Below are 18,271 nucleotides of genomic sequence, written 5' to 3'. Positions count from 1 at the left end.
ATAAGCTGATTTTTTTTTTCCTACAGTATATTGTATGCATCCTGGTTGGAAGGAGTTTGCTTACAAAAACTAGAAGCCAGAACAGTTTGAGTGTTGAGCTTCTCTGTCAGTTTGTCAGCCCCCCTGCTGCACAGCACATGGAGAACATAGCATTTTCTTGGTAAAATTGTGCTCTTGACTCATGTGAAGCAGGCAGGTTTGGCTGCTTGCCACTGTGTATGGAAGGATGCTTCCAATATGACTATTTGATCCAGGCAGAGGATGGCTGAAAGACATCCCTTTCCCACTCTAGAGGCACTGTCCAGCCAACCTTTTCACTGGTGTAATCTGGGATTATTATTCCTAGTACTTTGGAATATAGCTGCACAGGAATCCTTGCTAGCATTGCCTTCACCAAACCTGAACTGTATATATCTGCTTATTTAAACTACCTTCTGCCTTGAACCAGAGCCTCATTCTGCACAGGGAAAATGATATTCATATTTTCAGGGTGTATTAACAAGTGCCAGGCACTCCACCTAGGCAGGGCTTCAGCACACTCGTGCCTCTGGCACAGGGACAGGAGGGCACTTCACCAGCCGGTTGGCGTGTTTTGTTCAAACAATTTAAGCCAGCAAAAGCATAAATAATAATTTTTAGAGAGCTGACGAGCCCTGTTCTGCTTCAATTTGTGTAGATTTTGGTCTGAGCAAGGAAGCCATCGACCACGACAAGAGAGCGTACTCGTTCTGCGGGACGATCGAGTACATGGCCCCCGAGGTGGTGAACCGGCGCGGGCACACGCAGAGTGCCGACTGGTGGTCCTTTGGCGTGCTCATGGTAAGGCACAAACTCTGCTCGTCTGCTGCAGGGGGGGCTGGGGGAGGCTTCAGATCCCTCTGATAAAAATTGCAGTGTCAGGGAGGTTTTTCAGAGAGGTTTTGTGTCACTGTAGGACGTGAAACAACACAACGCGGACTTGCTGCTCTTCCCGAAGTGTCACAGACATCTTTTATGAAAAATAATTTCTTTAAGATTTTTCTTCTTGAGAAGCTGAGAGGCTTCAGGAATAAAATGTAAATAATGATTATCTGCTGCTGTGGAATGCAACAGGTGGATCTATGATTGGTCTCATGCAGTTATTTCTAATTAATAGCCAATCACAGCTGGCTTGGACTCTCTCTGAGCCATAAGATTTTGTTATCATTCTTTCTTTTGCTATTTTTAGTTAGCCTTCTGATGAAATCCTTTCTTCTATTCTTTTAGTATAGTTTTAATATATATCATAAAATAATAAATCAAGCCTTCTGAAACATAGAGTCAGATCCTCGCCTCTTCCCTCATCCTCGGACCCCTGTGAACACTGTCACACCAAGGTAACAAGGGGCCTTTATTTTTCTGACTCCAGCATTTATAGATTTCCAAAAGAGACAGTGGATTGGAGGGTGCAAGTCCCACCTCTCCAATCACAGTGGACAAACCAACAGTCTATCAAATTTTTTCTCTTCTATAAAGGAATGCAAAACAATAAGTTATTTACGTAAAGTGTATGAGAAAGTCCATTACAAGAATATAAACATCAGAAGGCTTAGAAAATCTTAAAACATCAGGGCGACAGTATTGCACTCTCCTCAAGCCAGCCTTTTAAAATGACGTGTTCAGATGCTAACCTGTCCCCCCCTCAATCTCCACCCCTCCAGCCTCTTCAGTCTGTGTGCTGTTGTTGCTGAGGTAGATGAAGGAAAGGTCAGGAAGTTGGTTTGTGACACTGTGATGTTTTTTCAAAGCTGTATGAGCACTGTAAGGTTTTGGAAGCGTTGTTTTATCAAGCACGGTGCTGTCCCTTGAGCCCAGACCCCAGGCACGTGCTGCTCTCACAGGGATAGCAGAGCTGGTGCTGCTGTCTCCTGAGGTGTGCAGGCTGCAGATCCCCCCTGTGCTCAGGGCATGGCCATCCCCAGCCAGCTGTGCCTCACTCGGCACCTCACCATGTTTGTCACAGCAGAACCAGAGGCAGAAATTAGCGTAGCAATGTGCTCTTACAATACAGACCCATTTCCTGTGGTATGGGGGCTGGTTTTGGTAGCTATGTGTTGCACTGCATACCAAAATCCATGGAATATGTTTAAATTATGTTCACCTGAAGTGGGCTACTCATGCCACCAGAGGAAGCATAGGAAGCAGTGTGAAAAACAGTGAAAGTTTGGGTTGGGGAGGGCCTACATCACTGATCTAGCAGGTTGGCAGCAGTAAATCTACATAAATATTGTAATTTATTGCCTGAATTATAAGAGGAGTGGAATATCCTTACCTCCTGTGGCCACAAATCCATTTGGGGATACTCAGCACTCTTAAACTATGTACATTTATTCACAAAAATCAATAGAGTATGTCTCACAGAATAAATCTATCCCTACCCTTTAACTTTTTTATTATATATTTGGTTTTGGTGAATGGCTGAGTCTTCTCACTCTTTGTCTCCCATTAAAAGATGGTGCATATGGTTGTTCTTCTTTCACCAGCTAATAAACTCTTAATAAACGGGACTGTTCTTCCCTGGGTTTTGCTAGGCTTTCTTTTTTTCTTTTTTCCTTTCCATTCCTCTTTTCAACTCTCCCCTAAGGATTCAACACATTAGAATCCCTATAAAAGGAGATAAATTAAAGGAAGTAAAACCCTTTTAACTCCAAGCTAATGTTTTAAGCCTTTAAGTGTTACCAGACATCTTACAGAAAAATATGTCAATCAGTTCAACCTTTTTTCCTTTTCAACATTTATCTGGTTGGGACCAAAAAACGTTTATTTCCACACACTGAACAGCTGGGAGGATTTTCTGATTCTGTTTTTCCCTGTGCTCTTTTCTCCTTGTTTTCCTTGTTCTGTCACATGTATGTTCTATTATGGAAGCTTTTTTTTTGGTCAGTCTGAAAAACTGAATAAAATTAAATTGTATTCAAATTATTTATTATCTTTTCTTCCTAAGCACTTTGCAGTATGGTGTAAAATAGATGAAGAAAATACACCAGTTGATGAAATATGCATAGGTTCAAAAGAAGTGTATGTGACAGTGTAATTTTCATGTCTAAAATTGTTAATCAAAAAAGGGAACGTTTTATGCCTATAGTTATAGCATGGCCTGTATCTTCCTCATCATCAGAGCCACCAAACACTCTCTTTTCTGTTCTGTTCTGTGAAGAGGAATTGCTGCTTCTCTTGCCAACCCCCACTGACCAGGGCACAGACTAGAATCAAACTGAATGATCCTTGCACACTCCTTAAAAGTTAAAACAAACTTTTCTGAAAATGATGAAGTTCTGGTCTTATTTATTAATTTTGTCATTAATTATTTTGTGAACTGCTATTCACCAGGATTTTTACTGTCAACAACAGCACAGCTTCATTTACTGCCAGCTGCTCTTTGACACAGGCCACACAACTGAAACTGCTACCTGCTCTGTTTGTTTGCTGCTCAGTTTATTTGAGTTTTTTTATGGTAGGTTACTGTATGTGAGCAGGTACATAAATCTTAAAATTCGCCCCTTCCAGCATTCCCAAGGACAGTCCCTGCTTCTCATTTAGTATGTGGTGATGACTGCTGAAACACTTCTATAATTTCTGCCGGTGAATTTATGTGCTTTATCATGACTAGACAGTTTTTCTTTTCTGCCTTTCTGTATCTTGCTCACTGCATTGGAGGTTTTGGATAGGATATACTCTGCAAAAGCATTGCATCAAGAGATCTTGATGTACAATTGTTAAAAAGTTGGATGTGTAACTAATACCTTTGAAGCTCCACTGCAAGACTCTTGAAGCCCACGCTGCCATCTCTGAAGCCCAGATAAACTGGTCTGCCTGATCTAACATGTACAAACCTCTTGGAAGGCCTCACAAAGCAGTGCTTCTCTAGTTCATCTACCAGCTGATTTACAAGGTGACAGACCTCATGGAATTTGTATCTCTTTCTCTTGAGAAAAAAACCACTCTACACCTTTGAGAGTAATGTGGGCAGAGAGGGGAATGTAATTAGAGAAATGGCTGTGATGACTTGGTAGCAGTCCCAAACCAGAAAAAATGTGTTCATATGTGTCAGCAAGTAATTAAGTCTTCAGAAGAAAAAGAAATGTCCCTTTGGTATCCAAAATATTCAGCTGTGTACTAATTTTGTAGTAACTGTACTGTGACATTGGACAAATCAATGCAAGACATCAAAGTATCAATCTTCTTTTACAAAATTCTATTATTACCCTTTTTTTATTCCCAGTGCAAGAGATTGTCTTCCTGAACATTATTTTGTATGTTATGCTTGTTGCTATGTTAAGGGGTTCAACCCTTTGTGAGCACTAATTCATTATGTTTCACACACACAGATAATGAAAAATATTCAATGCATTTTGTAAGTATTAAACTGAGTGCTTGAGCAGTTCTCAGATACCTGGAAAATGGCTGGAAGTGTTGAGAGGACAACCTGACCACTCTGATGAGAGTGTCTCTCCCTGTTTTCCAAAACAGAATGGTTTCAAGTTTGTTTGTAACTCTGGGTTTTATCCTGCGCTCACAAACTTTAGAAGACTTGGGCAGAAGTAATTTGCCCAACCTGCTCTCCTTCCATCCATTAGGAAAATTCCTGTGGTCGTTACCCAGTCTGAGGATTTTTTTCTCATTCATTATCTTCTCCAATAACCTTCTTGGGTCACTTCTTGAATCCTGAATTTCCTCAGTAAATGCGGCATTCTTTGCCAAGGTCTTCCCACTTGTATATCTTCTGGGAGGTGCTCATGCTTTGCCTACTGAAATTGGAGACTGCCCTGAAAACTAGAGAAAGGGGTCACTGCATAGTATATTGAGATCTCAGCAGGGATTATGTGACTCCAGAGGCCCATTGAGCCTAATTTTGTGATTCTCCAAATAGGATCTGAACTGGAACAAAGAATATTTGCCTTTCTTGCACTTGCTTTGGTAGAGAAAGAAAGTCAAGGTTGGAGAGAGGTGCAGCCTTCAGAAGTCTAACAGAAGGTGGCCCTCCAAAAACACCTGGGAAGTGAATTGGTGGGATGGAAGGAGCAAACAGATGGTTTGCACAGATTGGGAAGTAGGGAAAGTGAAAATTGAGCCCCCCAGCAAAACTATAGGGACTGCCTTAATAGACAAAAATACTGCAGAGTTCATTCACCCCTAGTCTCAGCTTCTTGTCAACCTTCTGTGACCCCCCCTCTATTTGTGTGCATGAGTGTGAGCAGCATATTCTCACTTCTGTTTTCATTTTCAGGTTTAGCAAGATTTTTGACTTTCTGGAAAAATCAGCAGGAAAACAGGGCACTGTGCAGTGAAATGATAGCTTTAACTGATGAAATGAACAATTTCAATCTTTTTTCAGTCTTGTTCTTTCATTTTGAACCTTCAACAGATTTAGTCAGGACTGCAATTGAGAAACTAGTGCTTTCTTGCAGATGCTGCTTAGCTAAGTTCATTAAAGTGAAAAGCTCTGGTACACTTCACTTACATGGCTGCCTTTCACTTTAAATATTGATGCTAACTGCATTTCTTCTGAACCTGAATTCATCTCAGCATGAGGCCTGCACAATTGGAGATGTGGTAACAAAGTGCTGGGCATTACAGCAGCACAGTGAATGTTTTCCTGCAGCCTCCATAGCAGTCATTCCCCCTGCTCCCTCCTGCACCTTAAGTTTCTTCCAGATTCCTTCCTTCTTGTTTCCATCCCTTGCAGCCACGGTGCATTTGCAGGTATTCCTGGGATATTGGGGTGGGTGGGAACTACAGTCCTTTCCCCCATAGTCACAGACCAAGCAGTGGCTTGTATCTCTGTCATCTGCATCAGCAGTGTCAAGCCCATTTATGCCAGCATAAATGAGACATAACAGCCACTGTTGGTGCCACTAAATTAGATTTATTATAATAGCAGAGTAACGTGGGCAAGTGTAAGTGAACATTAGGTACTTACCATGAGCATAAACGCTCTAGAAATCATGAGGAGGGTTTGGTACAATCTGTACCATTTCTGCTGCTGCCCTGGGAAACCATGTTCCCTGCCCTTCACTCACAGTCCCATTTTTTCAGGACTAGGCTGTAATAGGACAGAATTACTTTGAAAATGGTATTGAAGCTCCAGTGTCATCTAGGCAGGTTTAAAAATTCTCCCCCATTATGTTTCTTTGTAGAAAACGAGCTGCTTTCCTCCAGGTCCACCAGGAAGGTCTTTTCTTGCCTCTCCTAACCCAAGCAGAAGTGAATGCATTTGTTTTGCCAAATCTTGTTTATATTTGGCAGCCGTATAAATTTGTTTAAAGTGGTTTTATTTATGTTACTACTATGCATTTTAGTGCCTTGAGGTAATTTGTTACTAATGAAGATTAATCCTTCAATTAACTATATTTAGTTAGTTATCTGGCTTCTAAACATCTCCTCTCCCCTTCTCCCAAAATTAGCATAGCAGCTTCACCATTAGTTTTCTTCTGTTTTCTATATTTTTCTTCTGCTATAGCTGTATTTAATCTGGGCAAGAGGAAGGGTCAGGCTGTGGGGCAGTCTGACACAAGTTTTGGTAATGAAAGAATCTTTCTTAGGACAAATGTGCTTTCTGGGAGCGCTGTGATATCTTGTGGGATAAGGTACAAAAAGTATGTAAAGCTAGAAGAATCTTTCCTGCCTTAGCAGGTATTTACTTACAGCAGTGGGTATTAATTATTAGATTAATTAATTGCACTAATTAATTAGCTTACTATAGCAGAAGAGATCCAAAGCCTGAGTGACAGACACAAACAAATAACAGTTCAACTTACCCTCAATGGGCACAATTTTCCTTTGTGTCCAAGCTGAATTATGTTCTTGATGTCTTTGTGTTTGGTGATGCACAGCCTTCAGCCTCCCTCAGTCAGAGAAGGCAGCTGCCACTCCATAAAACACCATGGTGAGAGCTGTGTGAAAGACCTGGTGCTGAACCCAAGTTAGGCAGGCTTCTTCAGCTGGGGTTCTGTCTTCTTTTTTCACTTCTTACAGATGTGGAATTCCTGTCAAATTTACTGAAAGCACTAATGTGTCTCCAAGGAACCAAAACTGATTGATGTTTCAACACTTGACTTAGGCAAATAATTGATGATGACTGTTGAGTTTTGCTTTGAGATTTGGGTTCGGTTAAATGTGACACTTACGAGATTCATCGCTGAGTACAGCCAGAGGAACCAAAGCAGGAGAGAAAAGGAACACTCAAAAGCCTTGAGAATGTGAGGTTTAGTCTTGTTTCTCCTGCAACATATTGGAGAGGCATCTCTAAGCGTTGCAAATACACAATCAAAGAGGTGGTTTGACTCTACCTAAAAAGGTGGGGAGTGGCATATCAAATCCATTTTCCTTGCATGGTAGAGCATGCCAAACACCTAAGAAGAGCCATATCCATGTAGGATAAGAGTCTCTCCAAGCCAAATACCTCATTGGTCATAAAACAGATGCTGGAGGAAGCACCATATGTGGCACTTCTTCCCAAACATACCAAAAGTTGACAACAACAATCAGTGTAAACAGTTTGTAACACATCTCTGGAATGGAACAGTCATCCAGACTTGCTGTGACATTTTTTTGTGTGCACAGGTTGTTGGATCATTTCTTTTCCTCTAGTTTTCAGTTGTGTTGGAAGTAGAAGATGGATGTGGTCAGCTATGCAGACCATCCCCATGCACATTTGATTTACCATTTTGTTGCTACTCCACAGTTTGAGATGCTGACGGGATCATTACCCTTCCAGGGAAAAGACAGAAAGGAGACAATGGCACTCATTCTCAAGTGAGTATCAAAACTGCTTTCATTCTTCTAACTGTGAGTTAACTCTACCCTTGGAAGACTCCATAGGACCCAAGTATTTGATGAGTAGAGAATAATGATGGGTGTAATGAACTTTCCAAAGCCATGCAAGGTGTGAATTTAGTAAGACCTGCAAAGCTGATGCCTGTGTTTAAAATTGCCTTCAGATTAAACAGTAGGAAGTGAATTACTGAGAGGACCTACAAAACAAATTTATCTTACTTTTTGTGGCAATGTCAGTATCCTCAGAATGTGGGAAAGTCAGATTTCTGCAGGACATCTTATATTTTGCTGTTGCCAAGTTTCAAATCTTTTCCTTAGCAGTGTCCCATTCATTTAATGTTAAATGGAGACAAAAGTATCTGAAGCTCAGCTTTGCACTCTAGTGCATTTTTTTTGTGTAGTGGTGAATGGCCAAGATAAATGTTTTACTCTCTTTAAACAGTATGCAGTTTAGTATATGTTTTTTTCATTGTTTGATTGTTTAAATTCCTCTTGAGTCCCTAATTTATTCTAGCAAACTGAAAAAGTGAAAAAATTCTGTAAGAAAATTAGCTGTTGAGGTTGCAAAAGTTTTATGAGATTCATTCAAGCTGCTCTACTTCTAGAGACATCAGTGGTATAAACTTCCTTAAGATCAGCAGAATAAGATCACCTTCTCACTCTGCATTATGCTTAGGTAGACTTTGGTCACGGATTTCATGTGTCTGCCCTTCCTGATTGCTACAGTTCAGCTGTTTCCACCACGTTGGGATGGAAAAAAAGCTTGAAAAATCTATTTTCTTTTCAAGTGTTGTGTTCTTTCAGAGCCAAGCTGGGAATGCCACAGTTTTTGAGCATAGAAGCCCAGAGCCTGCTGCGAGCCCTCTTCAAAAGGAACCCCTCCAACAGATTAGGTACGTGTGGTTTGGTCAGCACATTCCTTATGTGCTCCCTGCCTTGTCAGGGGGTGAGTTGTGCCTCTCAGCTCATCTTTTCCAGTGGTTATCCTCCTCATTAGGTGGCATTTGGCATTCCTTGCCAGGGCACAGTGAGCCTTCAGCATCACTAGAGGAATTTGTAAGGAGTACAGGCAAAGCATTGAAATCTAAAACAGGATATATTAACTTGTGTTTAATTGTTTTGGTAAAGAGAGTGAGTGTACTGCCAGCTTTTATGAATGATTTAAGGTACCTGATGTGTATGATAATACAGGGAACTGAGAAACAAGTGTGGTTTAAATCTGTATAATTTAGCTGCAAATCTCAGGTTTCATCTCTCCCATTCTCAAATGCATTTCAATCCTGTCTTGTTCTGTTAGCTCTTGCAGTTGACTTTATTCTTTATTACCCAAATACATAATCTCCTTTTACTGATGTTGATGCCTTGGAATGGCTACCTAGAACAGAGGCTAGACAGAGTTAAGAGAATAAAGTGGGCCTTTATTAAAGATCTTCCATAGATACACCGTGGGCAGTGCAAAAGCCTGGCGGAGGGTACATCCAAGATGGACAATGGTCACGAGTTTTTCAGACAGTATAATTTTGGTATGTTTGTATATCAGGGGTTAATTCTCCAATTAAAGCTTCAGGTACTGAAGCCATATTCCCCCAGCTCACTCCCCACAATTCACTTTTGTTTATACTTTTTGGGGCCTGAGGCTGTGGTGTGTCCTTGGATCTCAGGACTACAGGGATTGTTTTGTTTAGCAAAACATGAAGACAGTTAACTGCACTTTATATGGAGTTTAGACCTATGCACTGATGCAGGATAGGATTGAAAGATATAAAATCTAAAATCTTAGGGCATCAGTGTGTCTTCATCCTTTGTTTAGATTGTGATAAACTTAATGTATATATTGGGTAATGTATCTGATGTCATCTGTACCTTTGTTTACAGGTTTTATTAAGAAATTAATTGCATTTGATGAGGTCATGGACAATGCCTGTGGCATGACTGCCACTGCAGATTTTGTCCTTGTTCCCCACAGGCATGTGGGGACAGCCCACTCAAGCCCAGGGCTGCTGGCAGTGGGGAGCGAGTCCTGCAGAGTGTCACTGTGGCCCCTCTCCTGCCAGGGGCATCCATGTGGCCCAAGAGGGAATGCCTTCCCATTTGTTTTACCTCTTGATCAAAATGGTAGCCTTGTATTCTGATATACTGCCAACACGAGAATAGAAAAACACATTTTCTCAGTAGTTTTCAATTGCTCTCAGGAAATTTGTTTTACACTGAAAAAAATAGAGTATTGGGATTTCTAGGTTTAATCTCTCTTCAAAAAATTAGATGCTGCACCAAATATGAGCTTTTTCCCAGTCCCTACCTCTGTTTCTTTCTGCTGTTTCCTCCTTGTCTCCATCTCTTGGATTTATGCTGCTCTGCATGTTTTGTGGCTTCTTACAAGTTGCTATCCATCCAAATGGAGCTCCAGTGAAGTCAGTGGGAGTGTCTGGATACCAGTCCTTAAAAAACTGCTCACTAAAATTTTGTTTTAGCCAAAAAAATTCTAGCCCTCATATTTTAATAATGGGGAATTGCTAGGGGTCAGGTTTTTAAAACTGGAGGTGTATTGAAATACTGGGAAGGCTTGAAGGAGAGAGAGAGAGAGAAAGAGAGAAAGAAAGAAAGAGAGAGAGAAAGAAAGAAAAAGAAAGAGAGAAAGAAGAGAAAGAAAGAAAGAGAGAGAGAGAGAAAGAAAGAGAGAGAGAGAGAGAAAGAAAGAGAGAGAGAAAGAAAGAAAGAAAGAAAGAAAGAAAGAAAAAGAAAGAAAGAAAGAAAGAAAGAGAGAGAGAGAGAGAGAAAGAAAGAAAGAAAGAAAGAAAGAAAGAAAGAAAGAAAGAAAGAAAGAAAGAAAGAAAGAAAGAAAGAAAGAAAGAAAGAAAGAAAGAAAGAAATTATAATACAAATACCCAAGGAAATAAAATCTTAAAGGGTAACAAAAAAATAGATCTTACTATTTCAAGGATAACAGTGGAAAGCTCCTGAAGGCATTCTCTGTTTCCACTGATCGAGAATCAGCACAAAGGAAGATGGGAAGGAACCTGTTGATAGCAAAAGAAGAAAAGCTTGAATAGTTGGCCTAAATACTGAATTGAAGTTAGTAGATAAAAGGACTGCTTCAGCCTTGTAGTTTTAGCTTTTTCTGGGAAAGGAATAAAAATATTTAAAGAAAAGTAGATCTAGACATCCCAATTTGAAAAATCTTACAAAAATTAATGAAGCATGCTAAAATAAATGAACCATATTCTGGATCAAACACTCTATTTCAGACATTGTTTCATAAATCTGCAAATATGGAAAGTGCATTTAGTTCCAAAATCCATTTTTAAACATTTGCAAGATAAAAGATGCTCTTTTTGCCATTTGATTTTGGTGTCTTAACAAACAGAAGTAAAGATTGAAAAGATTGATGATGTATTCTGAAATTTTGCTTTGAAATTGTGTTTTGAAGCTTTGAGTTATTAATGGAAGAAATATTAGGGTTGAAGCGAGTTAGACAAGACTGAAAAGAAACTTAGTAATCTGATTTACCCGCTTCTCTTTTTAAGTCTGATTCCCATATTAATATTTGTGATGAATTTTTAAGGAATGGGACATCTTCCTTTGGTATCCCTGGTTTTGGGCACTTTTTGTTCTTTTCTGAGCCTATTTGCTGTACAAATAATCTGCATAGCACTGCTTTAGTAGTATTGCGCTAACAAATTTCAGATTATGGATAAGCATAATTTTAAATTCTTAAACTAACTGAATACCCAGACAAATAAGGAGTAAGCACTCAGAAGTAAAACTTTAGGATAAAAGTGTTAGTTTGTTACATTTCCAGGAACTAGGTAAGAGACTTGCTCTAAGGCCTGGATCTCTCAGGTGGATAAATGAGTTATTTATTATTTAACATTATTATTTAAGAAATAAAAGTTAAAAATTTATTTTATATAAAAAACTTATTATCTAACAAACTCCCTATGCTGCTGAGCAGTATGAAGGTGTCCAGGGTCCTTATAATTGAGAAGCACAGCCAAGAAAGTTTAAAATAAAAGCATATGCCCATAGGCTCAGAGTAAAAGCCAAGGAACTATTTTCTTAATCCCATGTTCTCAGGTAAGATATATTCTGCTTAGGCATATAGAAAACTTCAGGGTTTAACTTTTTAAAATGATGAGTTCAAACAGAAAACAGCTTTCACCTTTGTCAGAGTGACTGTAAAGCTTTCTTCTAAACCTTAGAAAAGCATGTCAATAATTCTAGCTCACTAAAAAGATTCTTAAGCTGTAGAGACACTAAAATTTTATTATCTGAAACTGAAAAGCTAGAAACTCTTTCTGATGAATTTGGATATCCAGATAATCAACCTTCAGGTTTCTTAGGTCTTCTTTTTCCCCCTTAATATTTCAAGGCTCATGTTGGCCATAATGATTCAGTAATCAAAAAATAATGATTCAGTAATCAAAACTAATTAAAAATAAAACGTTCTACTCTTACTGTTTGCAGGCACTTTTATTGCAGGCATAAAACTTAGATAATTAAGTTCTCACTTAGTAATGTGAGCCTGCTTTTATATAAATGCACTAAATGCACTCTATAATACATTTAAACTGGCAATTTGATCTGAAATAATTATTTATCTTCTCAGACCCTCATGGGACTGGATTGCATATAAGAATATTTCCAGGCAATAGTTGGATTGTGCTGATTATTCTTGATTGATAGTTATTATTACCAAATTGAAGTTGAAGTCAAAAACCCCAGACTCACTGGAAACCTTGAGGAAGGTGAAAGGTTTGTGGTTGTACAGTGTGCTGGTGCGTGCTGTGCTTCAGATATTTGCTGAATGCCCATCTCTATGCCAGGAAATGTCCATCCCCATGCAGCAGGCCTTTCCAGTCATGGCCTCTGCAGTGCTTTTCTTTTCTCCATGAAAGCACATCTCTTCTCAGTACCCCTGTAGGTCTGCAGGTGGTGGATGAGTGGCTGAAAGACGCTGAGCAAATCCAGAGAGACTCCACTGTAAGCACTGGTGCCCAGTGTCTCCCAAGGACTTTTGCAGTGGGATCAGGCTGTCCTCCTGGCTCCCAGAGCTGTTCCTGAATGCGCCCTTGGGCCACAGCTGAGGAGAGGGCCCGGCCACAGGCTGCTGCCTGCAGCCACAGCACACAGTCCAGGAAGGGGTTGTGGGCTGCACCAGCAATTCTCATGGCAGGGAAGGTCAGGGAATAAAAACTGCAGGAAGTGCTGAACCTTCTCCATAGCCTAAAATCAGTTGCTGAGAATTGGAAGTGAGCCACTCCTTGCAAAATGAGACTATTACCATCCTAAATCTCTTTAATATATTAAGCCCTTGCACTTTACAACATATTCTTTATGTGCCAAAGTTGCGATAGCGCCAACTGGAAAATGAAACTTTTTCAAACAAATATCTGCCTCAACTGTCTGCTTGCATTTCTTACCAAACATTGCAGCCCCCACTAAAAGAAGTAGCTGAGGGTGAACTTTTTTTCTTAGTCCTTATTTCTGTAGGTTTGTGGGAAAAGGAAGAACAACAGTAGCAAAAATTGTGTCTTTCAGATAGATGATCTGAAAAAAAGCATGTCATTCTCAACACACAATGACATGTCCATTAGGCTAAGCAAGAGAGAAAACAGAAGCAGTGGGGAAGGGGCAGAGCAGAGAAAATGGAATGCATTAGCAATTATCCTCAGTCTAGCTTATGCTACGAGTGTCTTACAGTGTCTGTACATTTATCCCAGCCCTGCAAAATCAGTCTGGCACTTGGCTTTCCTCCTGATGTGGTAAAGGACATTTACTGCACATTGCAGTTTCCAATTGCCACCACTGAACTCAAAGCACTTTTCACAGATATTTCTTTTCAGAAGATTTGCTTAATGTAATTCTCTTCAGAGTAACTCTGTTGGTTTTGTCTTTCTGTTGGCATTGATAAAATCAAAATGAATCTGCCAAGGGAATCTTGCAGACTTCAGACTGTGCATTGAACAAAAATATGCTAGGGAAGTAATAGAACAAGTCCTATTCTAAGACTTCTTCTTTTCTTGTTCAGTGCCCATGGACCACAACTGCCTAGGGGCAAGTAAGAACAGGATAAACATATGTTGCTTCACCCAAATTTTCTCCTACCCCATTCCTGTTTTAAGGTCAAGCAAGGGGTTTTTTGAGCCTCTTGTGGTTTGTCGATGAAGTAATCTTCAACAGATTTCTTTTCAACAGACTTTCCTGGCCTCCCCATGAGCCCATAAGGGTATTTTGCACCACATCATCTTTTCCAAGTAATTCCACATCACACAACTGTCTGTTTCCTGAGGAAACATCTCCAGGTTCTTCTGAACCTCATTCCTGTTGGCATCATTTAGTGATCTGTTTTATACTTCCTTGGTCATCTGTTTCCAGGCTGAAAAGTCCTGATTTACTCAGTCATTCCATAACATTCTTTGTTGGCCTTTTTTGATTTTTCATAACTTTAATCAGTATACCATTTTACAGGGGACTATGTCAGCTGCAATCTATACTCCAGTTGCAGAAATGCAGCAGACTTACACAGTGACAGTGCAATGATGTTGTCACTTTTGTCCTCTTTTTCTAAGGTTTGATTTCATGTTGTGTTTGCCTAGAACTGTGTCTGTCACAACTTACAGACTCCTCAGTGGGGCTGATCACCTCTGAAAACATAATTCTTTATTGCAGGCTAGGATTGTTCATCCTCATGTGCATCACTTGTGTTTGCCTGTACTGAAAGAGTACTGGGATGGGGAATAAATCAGGAGATCATCCCTCTTCACTGTTTTCCAGCAGGCCTGCATGTTATGTTTACAAAGTGTTTGCTTCCCATATCCACTCATCAGTGAATGTTAAGCAGGTTGTAGGGAGCAGTTCCTGATCATTGCATTTTGACAAACATTGATAACAGTCTTGTACACAAGGAGAGCAGACATCACAATTTACCAAGGCTTCAGCTGACAAGGCCTTTGTAAAGCTGCTTGTAATGTTGATCTTCCCAAAGTACAAGTATTGTATAAAAAGCTGAGTCCTCTGAGGTGCTGAGGGCCCCTTGCAAGGTGCTTAGCAATCCCAAATCCTTTTGATAATCAAAGTTGCTCAGCATGCTTGAGAAGAAGTAGGCTGGGTGTCCTTCAGGAACTGATTCCAGAATTACAGTGCAAAGCCTTTGCTTCCAGAGTTTAATTCTCCTTGAAATGAAAATGAAAGGTGCTAATAATAAGGTCAAATCCACAAAAATGGCATTCTAAATCCTCTCTGACAGTTATTTTAATTATTACTGAGTACTGGTTTGGTTCTCTGACAGCACTGAAATAAATAAATTGAGCTAAAGGAATAAAAAAGTCAATATTCAGTGAAAACATAAGGCAAAAGTAATGAAGGAATTAGATTCATTACCAGATCTCAGAAGACTTTCCCAAAATTTCCTACAGTAATGTAACAGAAATTTAGTAGTGAAGGAAACATAACACTGAGTGATGATTTTGGTACTCTTTGGTACTGTGAAGAGTGGGAACCTAAAACCCTGGCTTACCTCAAATCATTTTGGGGCCTTTTGGCATTTTGAGTCTATACTTGCCTGTACTGCAGCTTTCTGTGCCAGTGGAGAACAGTAGCTAGTCAAGATTTGAAAGTCAGTGTGGGTGGAAAAGCTGCCACTTCAGGTGGAGCCTTGCCAGAGTATTGGGATACCCTGGGGCCTTTCCTGACCGTGCTGATGCTGGCACTCTGCTGTGGCTAAAATCCCATGTCTCACCCAAAGCCCCACTTAGAGAAAAGTAAAAGACCCTTGGAACCAGAGTCTTATTAATGGCCTTGTCTGTATCTATGGCACTTTATATGTGATGGCACTTGCACCATTCAGAGTTTCTTGACCAGAACTGTTTAGATGGGGACTCTGACTTTGTCAGAAGAAAAGTGAGGATGGGGAGGGAGAGTGGAGAAGAGACATCATGCAGCTGTCTTATAAGCATGACTTAATTTTGATTCTTTCATTCTCTTCTCAGGCGCTGGATTTGATGGAGTGGAAGAAATTAAGCGTCACCCTTTCTTTGTTACTATAGACTGGAATGTAAGTGCAGCAGCATTATTTTATTTTTGGCTACATTTTTTGAAAACAAGCTGCCATGCTTAGGAAAAGGATTACTTTCTCTAACATAGAGAGCCTAACTTCTCTAACACAGAGGAGTTACAGCCTTTTCAGTGGGTGCCTCTGTCTCTCTTGCATGCATGTTGGCACCAGTACTCAAAATTGGAACAGTTGATCAAATTAAACATGATTCAAGTAAGACATGTCAGATGTGATTAACAGAAAGGTAAACAAGGATTTATTTTATTGCTATCAGCCACAGCTCATAAAGGTGGTGGTGCAGATTATCTGAATATTTGATTTGGACTCTTAAGAGGTTAAATCTCACATTTTCAGCATCATAATTGTTCAAATTAACTTATTCTTAGACAAACCTGAAGGCAAACATTTTTCATTCTTGATCTGGACATCTGCCAGTGCACTAGAGCTGCTGTTTGCCACATCCCTTAGCATTTTCTAGTTTAATTTTATCTGACTTGTGTTATGTTATTACTGTGTCTCTTCAGTATTTGATGCATTCACTCACAAGTGATAGTACAACAGGTAACATTGATGCAGTTCTTACCAGAAATTCTAGTAAAACTGTGTGAATTTATGTGACAGAGCCATTCTCAAATTGCTGCCTAAGACTTTGCAGAGAAGCTCATTTCTCTGTGAGAGAACATTTCGTGGTGCCCAGGTAGCCTTTGAAAGGCCCGCAAACCCATTTATTTTCAAAAAGCTCACTAGAAAAATCTAATTTGCGTTGCATGTTGAAAAGTTGTCATGACTCATAAATATATTAGAACATTGTTAATGAAGGTGGGTTTTGAGACTTTCCTCTGTAGTCCAGCTGACTTTTAGAGCCATTAAATATGCTGTGAAGTCTGTATGTCTTTCCTTTTCTGTTTCTTACTAATCATGAGATTCTGTATGAAGACTTTACATTTATGAAAAAAGTAAGGGAAAATTTAAAAAATAGAGAATGCAAAGACTGGGGTTGTTGATGACAATAATAATTATTAAATCTAATATTAATATCAATAACAATAATATTGTTTTCTGTATTACCCCAATATCTCTGCAGTCCTCAGCTTTTCAATCAAAATACAGATCAGATAACTACCTCTTGATGTAATAAGAAACATTAAACAGTGAGAGGGTTTTTCTTCTGTATTTGCTAGGGGAGCAGCTCACTAACTCATCATAAATAAATGAGACTCTGCATCTTGGAAAGGTTTTCAGAAAAGTCAGTTCAGTTCCATGATAATACTCAAGACCACCTTCTGTCATGATAATTGGTGATTGTTTCAAGCTCTGTTCTTTAGGGAACAATTTCATGCCTGTCCTAAGGAAACTCTACTGTCCTCCATCGTTTGAAAAAGCTCTTATGGACAGGAAAATATCTACCATGAAGAAGATAGGTGTGCTTGAGCATGCCTTGGGGCTAGAGAGGAAGGTGAATTTAATTGCCTTTAGATGTGTTATCCAGGCCTCTGACTCTGCTGTGAAATATAGCTGTTAAAATCCATTTTAATCCAACATAATTAGTGCTTATTGCACTCTCTTGGAGACAGATCACTATTACACCGATCAGCTATCATCTTTGTAATATATTTCCTCATTTTATTCTAATTTTGGAATCACTCAACGAGATCTTGGGAGGCTTATCTGGTTCCTGCAGTACTGTATGTATTTCACAGAGCAGTGTGAGCCTGGCCCTGAGCTGAAGCCAGAGCTTTGACTCTCAATAATCATCCAACCAGTTGTTAACATGTTGTCCATGTGCAGAAGGAGACCAGGGTCATAGAACAGAAATGGATCAGACATAGATGTTTCTATCTATAGCACTGATCTCTGTACAGCTGGAGGAGAAGAGTCCCTGGTGCCCTCATTTTGTTCTCCCATAATGTGTACAGAATCTCCCACATCACTTTGCAGACACTCAGCAAACAGCACTGTTGAGATGGAACAGAAATGATGATTTACTTTATGCCTTGGCAATATGAAGACCGCTCTTTTGGAGAAGTTCTGTGCTACCTTAGCAGCTATGATAGACAGGACTGCTGTGGCTGACAGCACAGAAAATTTCAGCCACTGTAGTAAAACCAATCCTCCACCAAAAGCCCCCTTATCATGAAGGGTAAGAATGGGTCAGTGTCTCCCAGAAATGCAGTGTGAAACAGGTTTGCTTTTAAGCATGATTTTTCCTACATGAGCGACATGATAACCATGAACAAAGCACCAGGTTGCATCATCTAATTTTAAAGAGAGATTCAAAACAGAAATGAGTTAGCTTTTTCCTTCTAAGTCACGTGTGAAGTCTTGGTGTTGCAGTGATAATAGAACTGCAGACAGAACCCTGTGACTCAGGCTTTCCTTTCACAGTATTTTCAGAGCTGTTCCCTTGGGGTTTGGATTGGAGCT

General features: G+C 39.8%; 1 protein-coding gene across 2 annotated transcripts in view; it reads left to right on the top strand.

Moving 5' to 3' along the window:
• Window positions 1-18,271, top strand: part of RPS6KA2 (ribosomal protein S6 kinase A2) — a 276,138-nt gene that overhangs the window by 218,292 nt on the left and 39,575 nt on the right. For both annotated transcript variants that reach the window (XM_059467989.1, XM_059467988.1), the window contains 4 exons: window positions 677-819; window positions 7,703-7,773; window positions 8,599-8,687; window positions 15,783-15,847. In XM_059467989.1, coding sequence (XP_059323972.1) covers window positions 677-819; window positions 7,703-7,773; window positions 8,599-8,687; window positions 15,783-15,847 — 368 coding nt within the window. The remainder of the gene's footprint in view (window positions 1-676; window positions 820-7,702; window positions 7,774-8,598; window positions 8,688-15,782; window positions 15,848-18,271) is intronic.

The sequence above is a fragment of the Ammospiza nelsoni genome, chromosome 3, assembly GCF_027579445.1.
Source record: "Ammospiza nelsoni isolate bAmmNel1 chromosome 3, bAmmNel1.pri, whole genome shotgun sequence".
Lineage (NCBI taxonomy): Eukaryota > Metazoa > Chordata > Aves > Passeriformes > Passerellidae > Ammospiza > Ammospiza nelsoni.
This window is presented reverse-complemented; position numbering and strand designations above follow the sequence as displayed.